Source organism: Phaseolus vulgaris, chromosome 9 (genome assembly GCF_000499845.2).
Source record: "Phaseolus vulgaris cultivar G19833 chromosome 9, P. vulgaris v2.0, whole genome shotgun sequence".
NCBI lineage: Eukaryota > Viridiplantae > Streptophyta > Magnoliopsida > Fabales > Fabaceae > Phaseolus > Phaseolus vulgaris.
In genome coordinates, this window is record NC_023751.2 from 17,393,580 (window position 1) to 17,401,319 (window position 7,740).

At 42.4% G+C, this 7,740-nt stretch overlaps 1 protein-coding gene across 1 annotated transcript; it reads left to right on the plus strand.

The window, feature by feature from the left end:
- Positions 1 to 461: 461 nt before the first annotated feature.
- LOC137822273 (uncharacterized) lies at positions 462 to 4,796 on the plus strand. The gene is made up of 3 exons (XM_068627161.1): positions 462 to 916; positions 2,222 to 2,574; positions 3,508 to 4,796. The coding sequence occupies exons 1-3, from the start codon at positions 462 to 464 to the stop codon at positions 4,794 to 4,796; spliced, it is 2,097 nt and encodes a 698-aa protein (XP_068483262.1).
- The last annotated feature ends 2,944 nt before the right edge of the window (positions 4,797 to 7,740 follow it).

Here is a 7,740-nt window from a genome sequence, read left to right on the forward strand (position 1 = left end):
CCTATAACCTGCTACCTGTTATATGCTATTTGTAACCTGCTACCTGCTACCTGTTATCTACAACTTGCTACCTGCAACCTACTACCTGCAACCTGCTACCTGGAACTTGGTACCTGAAACTTGCTACCTGCTACCTGCTACCTGCAACCTGCTACCTGCAACTTGCTACCTACTATCCACAACCTGGTACCTGGTACCTGCAACATGGAAATTGCTACCTACAACCTGCTACCTGCTATCTGCTATCTGAAACTGCTACCTGCTATCTACAACCTCTTACTTTTACCTGCTATCTGCAACCTGCAACATGCAACTTACAACCTGCAATCTTCTACCTCCAACCTTCTACCTGCAACCTGTTACATGCAACCTGCAACCTGCTACCTGTAACCTATAACCTTCTACCTGCTACTTGCTACCTGCAACCTGCAACTTTCTACCTGCAACCTTCTACCTGCAACATGGAACTTGCTAACTACAACCTGCTACCTACAACCCTGCTGCTACCTGACACCTGCTACCTGCAACCTGCTACCTACAACCTGCTACCTGCAATCTGCTACTTGCTACCTGCAACCTGCTACTTGCAACTTGCTACCTATAACCTGCTACCTGCAACCTTTTACTTGGAACCTACTACCTGCAATATGGAACCTGCTACCTGCTACCTGACACCTGCTACCTGCAACCTGCTACCTGTAATTTGTAACCTGCTACCTCCAACCTGCTACCTGCAATCTGCTACTTGCTACCTGCAACCTGCTACTTGCAACTTGATACCTATAACCTGCTACATGCTACCTGCAACCTTCTACTTGGAACCTGCTACCTTCAACATGGAACTTGCTACGTACAAGCTGTTAGCTGCTACCTGCAACCTTCTACCTGGAACCTGCTACCTGCTACCTGCAACCTGGTACCTGCAACCTGCTACCTGACACCTGCTACCTGCTATCCGGAATGTGTAACCTGCTACCTGCAATCTACTACTTGTTACCTGCACCTCCTACCTGCAACTTGCTACTTCTAACCTGCTACCTGCAACATGGAAGTTGCTACCTACAAGTTGCTACCTGGTACCTGCTACCTAGTACCTGCAACCTGTTACCTACAATATGTTACCTGCTACCTGCAACCTGCAACCTGCAACCTTCTACTTGAAACCTGCAACCTCCAACCTGCTTTTTGCAACTTGCTACCTGCAACCTGCTACTTGCAACCTGCTACCTACAACTAGCAATTTGCAACCTGCTACCTGCTATCTAACACTTGCTACCTGCAACTTGATACCTTTAACCTGCTACCTACTACCTTCAGCCTTCTATCTGTCACATGTTTCCTGCTATCTTCAACTTGATATCTGCTATCTGCTATCTCCGACTTGCTACCTTCTACCTACTACATGCAACCTAGTACCTGTAACCTGTAACTTGCTACCTGCTACCTGCAACCTGCTAAATGCAATCTGCTACCTACAACCTGCAACCTGCATCATTCTATCTGTCACCAGCTACCTGCTATCTACAACCTGCTACCTGCAACCTGCTAACTGCAACCTGCTCACTGCAACCTGCTACCTACAACCTGTTACCTGCAATCTCCTACCTGCTACCTGTTGCCTGCAACCTGATACCTAGAACTTGCTACCTGTAACCTGCTACATGCAACCTTCTACCTACAACCTGCTACCTCTAACCTGGTCTCTGCAACCTTCTACCTACAACTTGCTACCTACAACAAGCAACATGCAACCTGCTACCTACAACCTGCTATCTACAACCTATTACCTGCTATCTACAACTTGCTACCTACTACCTGCAACATGGAACTTGCTATCTGCTATCTGCTATCTGCAACCTGCTACCTTCTACATGCTACCTACAACCTGCTAATTGTTACCTGCAACCTGCTACCTGCAAGTTGTTACTTGCAACCTTCTATCTTCTAACTGCAACCTGCTACCTGTAACCTGATACCTGCTACCTGTTATCCGCAACCGGCTACCTGCTATCTAAAACCTTTTACATGTTATTTGCTATCTACAACTTTCTATCTGCAACTTGTTACCTGTAACCTACTATCTATCATTTACTTCTTGCTATCTACAACCTGCTACACACAACTTGCTTCCTACAACCTGCTACCTGCTACTTGCAACCTGCTATCTGCAACCTGTTACTTGCAACTTGATACCTGCAACCTGATACTTGCAACTTTCTAGCTGTAACCTGCTACGTGCAATATGGAACCTTCTATCTGCAACCTGCTATCTACAACCTGCTATCTGTAACTTGCTGCCTGCAACTAGCAACTTGCAACCTACTACCGGCAACATGGAACTTGCTACCCTGCAACCTGCTACCTGTAACCTACTACTTGTTATATGCTATCTACAACCTGCTACCTACTATCTGCAACCTGCTACCTTCTACTTGCTACCTGCAACCTGCTACTTGCAACCTGCTACCTGCAACATGCTACATGCTACTTGCAACCTGGTACCTGCTATCTGCTACGTTTTACCTGCTACCTGGTATCTGCTACATGCTACCTACAACCTGTTACTTGCTACCTGTAACCTACTACCTGCAACCAAAAACCTGCTACCTGCAACATCGAACTTGCTACCTACAACCTGCTACATACAACCTGCTACCTGTAACCTGCTACCTGCTACCTACAACCTGCTACCTGCAACCTGCTACCTGCTACCTACAACCTGCTACATGCTACCTACTACCTACAACCTGCTACCTGACACCTGATTCCTGCAACCTGCTACCTATAATCTGTAACCTGCTACCTGCAACCTGTTACCTGCTACCTGCAACCTGTTACCTGCTACCTACTACCTGCAATCTGCTACTTGTTACTTGTAACCTACTACCTACAACCATATTCAATTTTAATCGGTGCAAATTGGTTGTTCTTGCTGTTTTTGTCACATCCTCCATGGGTATAATTGCTATATGTTGTGTTCTTGAGTTTCTGTGTGAGTTAGGCTTGGTTACTTGTGTTTTGGTGAGTTTTTGAATGTTAAGAACATTGATCCAATTCTTAAAAAGTGCCTAATCATATTCCAACTCAGGTTGAATCCATAACATGTCCTTAGAATATCCCTATCATGTTATTGGAATCGTATCAAACCTGCTACCTGCAATCCGCTACCTTGAATGTGTTACCTGCAACTTGTTATGTGATAATTGCAACCCACTACCTGGTAGTTGCTATCTGCAACCTGCTACATGCAATGAGTTACCTGCAACCTGGTACCTGCAATGTGTTACCTGCAACTTGCTATGTGCTACCTGCTACTTGCTACCTGCTACCAGCAACCTGCTACCTGTTACCTGCTACATGAAACCTGCTACATACAACCTACTACCTGCAACCTGCTACCTGCAACCTGTTACCTGCTACCTATAACTTGTAACCTGCTACCTGTTACTTGCTACCTGCAACCTGTTACCTGCAACTTGCTACATGCTACCTACTACCTGCTATCAGCCACCTGCTACCTACTATCTGCCACCTGCTACCTACTACATGCTATCTGCAACCTGTTACCTGCAACTTGTAACTTGCAATTTGCTACATGCAACCTACTACCTGCTACACGCTGCCTGCAACCTGCTTTTTGTAACCTACTACCTACTTCTTGTTATCTACAACCTGCTACCTGCTACTTGCAACCTGTTACCTGCAATTTGCTACCTGCTACATGCTACCTACAAGCTGATACCTACAACTTGCTACCTGTAACCTGCTACCTGCAACCTTTTACATGCAACCTGCTACCTGTAACTTGCTCTCTACAACCTGCTACCTGCAACCTGCTACCTGCAACCTGCTACCTACAACTTGCTACATGTAACCTGCTACCTACAACTTGCAACCTTCTACCTGCAACCAGTTACCTACAACATGGAACTTGCTACCTACAACCTGCTACCTGCTACCTACAACCTGCTATATGCAACCTTCTACATGCAACCTGCTACCTGCAACCTTCTACCTGTAATCTACTACATGTAACCTGTAACCTGCTACTTGCAACTGGCTACCTTCTACCTGCAACCTGCTACCTACAACCTGCTATATGCAACCTCCTACCTACAACCTACAACCTATTACCTGTATCCTTCTATCTGTCACCTGCTACCTGCTATCTACAACCTGCTACCTACAACCTACTACATGCAGCCTGCTACCTGCAACATGTTACCTGCAATCTGCTACATGCTACCTGCTACCTGCAACCTTCTACCTACTATATGCCACATGTAACCTTCTACCTGCTACCTCATACATGCCACCTGCTACCTGCAACCTGTTACAACAATCTGCTACCTACTACAAGAATCCTGCTACCTATTACCTGCAACCTGCTACCTGCAACGAGTTACCTGCAACCTGCTACCTCCAATGTGTTACCTGCAACTTGCTATGCTACTTGCAACCTGCTACCTTCTACCTTATACCCGCAACTTGCTACCTGTAACCTGCTACCTGCAACCTTCTATCTGCCACATGTTTCCTGCTATCTACAACCTGCTACATGTTACCTTCTACCTGCTACCTACAACTTGCTACCTGCAACCAGCTACCAGCTACCTGCAACATGCTATTTGCAACCTGCTACCTGTAACCTGCTATCTGCCACATGCTACCTGCAATCTACTACTTGTTACCTGCAACGTGCTACCTGCAACCTACTACCATTTATCTGCAACCTGCTACCTACAACCTGCTACCTGCTACCTGCTATCTACTACCTGCTACCTGCAACCTCCTAGATGCTACCTGTTATCTGCCACCTGCTACCTGGTATCTACTACCTGCTACCTGCACCCTGCTACTTGTAACCTTCTACCTACAACCTATTACCTACAACTTGCAACTTTCTACCTACAACCTGCAACCTGCTACCTGCTACCTGCTACTTGCTACCTGCAACCTGCTACCTGCAACCTGCTATCTGCCACCTTTTACCTACTATCTACTACCTGCAACCTGCAACCTGCTACCTGCAACCTTCTACCTGCAATCTGCTACCTGCTACCTGTAACCTGCTACCTGCAACCTGCTACCTGCAACCTGCTACTTGCAACCTGTTACCTTCTACCTGCAACTTGTATGTGATAACTGAAACCCATTACCTGGTACTTGCTATATGCAACCTGCTACCTGCAACGTGTTACCTGCAACTTGCTATGTGCTACCTGCTACCTGCAACCTGGTACCTGCTACTTGCTACTTGCTACCTGTTACCTGCTACCTGTAACCTGCTACCTGCTACCTGCTACCTGTTACCTGTTACCTGCAACCTGCTACCTGCAACCTGTTACATGGAACCTGCTACCTGTAACCTGTAACATGCTACCTACTACTTGCTACCTACAACCTGCTACATGCTACCTGCTACTTGTTATCTGCCACCTGCTACCTGTTATCTGCCACCTACTACCTGCTACATGTTATCTGCAACTTGCTACCTGCAACCTGCTACCTGCTACTTGCAACTTACTACCTGCAACCTACTACCTGCTACCTGCTGCCTGCAACCTGTTTTTTGTAACCTGCTACCTACAACCTGCAACCTGCTACCTGTTACTTGCAACCTGCTACCTGCAACCTGTTACCTGCAACCTGCTACCTGCTACCTGCAACATCCTAGCTGCAACCTGCTACCTACAACCTGCTACCTACAACCTGCTACCTGTAATCTGCTACTTGCTACCTGCAACCTGCTACCTGCAACTTACTACATGTAACCTGCTACCTGCAACCTGCAACCTTCTACCTACAACCAGCTACCTACAACATGGAACTTGCTACCTTGAACCTGCTACCTCCTACCTGCAACCTGCTATATTCAACCTTCTACATGCAACATGGTACTTGCAACCTTCTACCTGCAACCTACTACATGTAACCTGTAACCTCCTACTTGCTACATGCAACTGGCTACCTGCTACCTGCAACATGTTACCTGCAACCTGCTATATGCAACCTACTACCTACAACCTACAACCTGCTACCTACATCCTTCTATCTATCACCTAGTACCTGCTATCTTCAACCTGCTACCTGCTACCTGCTACCTGCTACCTTCTACCTGCAACATGTTACCTGCAATCTGCTACCTGCTACCTGAATACCTAGAACTTGTTACCTCTAACTGCTACCTGCAACCTTCTACCTGTAACCTATTATCTGCAACCTGGCACCTGTTACCTGCTACCTGTAACCTGCTACCTGCTATCTACTACTGTACCGACCCGTCCTCGGGCGTTGACCAAAGTCAACATATGGAAGGACCCGCCAGGGGCTTCAGGGAGGAAGTCAATGTATTGACCACCTTGGGTGTCGCCAGGTATGGGCGTCGCCAACTTTGGGCGTCGCTAGGTAGGTGTTGTTGTTACCATGGTCTTTGCCTTTTATCCCGCATTGTACCAAACAATAACTTCCCAAACAGAAACACTCATACATTAACATAGTCTCAAATCATTGCAATGAAAGCTACATCTATTTCTCGATTGACCTACTCTTTGACATTTTCAAGGATCACAAAATGTGATAACTATTAAGATACATTATATTTGTCCTTACCAATAATCTATATACACCATCTAAACAGATAAAAAAAATATAAAAATTAACTATAGGGCACATATGTAAGCTTTTTTTTCAATTTCATTGAATAAAAATATTTAATTGTACTTTATTTTTATTATTATTTTATATATATTTCTTCTAACTATGAAAGGATGATGTTTAAAATAATACGAAATAAAATAAAAATAAGAGCAAGAAATTTTAAATAAATAACCACACACGAGTAAGTATATCTGATACAAATAAAATAACAAAAATATAAATTAATAAAGAGGATGAAGATAAGTGAAATAATATAATTATAAATTTTAAAAAAACAATGCATATATGGAAATAAATAAATAATATACTTGTAAATTTAATAAAAAATTAAATTAAATAATATAAATATAAATAAATAAATAGAATTAAGATGTAACTGAAAACATGAAATGTAATTATAAATTAATTAGTAGGATAACTGGAGATGGAGATGAATTAAGTGAAAAATATAAATTTATAAATTGGATGGGCGTATATTTAGAGATAAATTAAACGAAACAAATATAAATTTATAAACAAGATTCATGCGTATTTAAAATTAAATTAAATAACATAAATATAAATTTAGAGAGAGAGAAAGAGAAAGAGAAAGAGAGAGAGAGAGATATTTTTTATGGTCTTTTTGAATTTTTTAAAAGTATTTTTAATTAATATATTTTAATTTAATTTTTTTGTAATTAATTATTTTTTAAATTGATTTTTTTTCTGATGTTGAGATTTTATCTAATAAAATACAAAATTTTAATAAAATTGACCATAAGATTTTCTAGGACTTAAATTTAAAATAAAAAGAAAAACATAATTATTAAAAAATAAGTACGAGACGAGGAGAAAGAATATAAAAAGATGAATTGGTGTAAGAAAATAAGATATATGAAGTGCAGTGCTTCAAATCTCGGAGGTGAACAAGTTAGTGATCATGTTGACAGGGGTGTTTCTAGGTTGATGACACAATTTTATTAAAAAATGATTTTAATATATTTAAAATTTTAAAATTACATGACTTTAATACAATCAAATTTTAACTAAAATCTATCAAAATAATACAACTTATTAATTTCATTAATTGTTATTATTTTA

Coding starts and splice junctions, on each gene's coding strand:
- LOC137822273 (XM_068627161.1), top strand. CDS start 462: ATGGAACTTGCTAACTACAACCTGCTACCTACAACCCTGCTGCTACCT. Junction 917..2,221: donor TACCTGCTACCTGCAACCTG/GTACCTGCAACC, acceptor GCAACTTTCTAG/CTGTAACCTGCTACGTGCAA. Junction 2,575..3,507: donor CAACCTGTTACTTGCTACCT/GTAACCTACTAC, acceptor ACCTGCTATCAG/CCACCTGCTACCTACTATCT.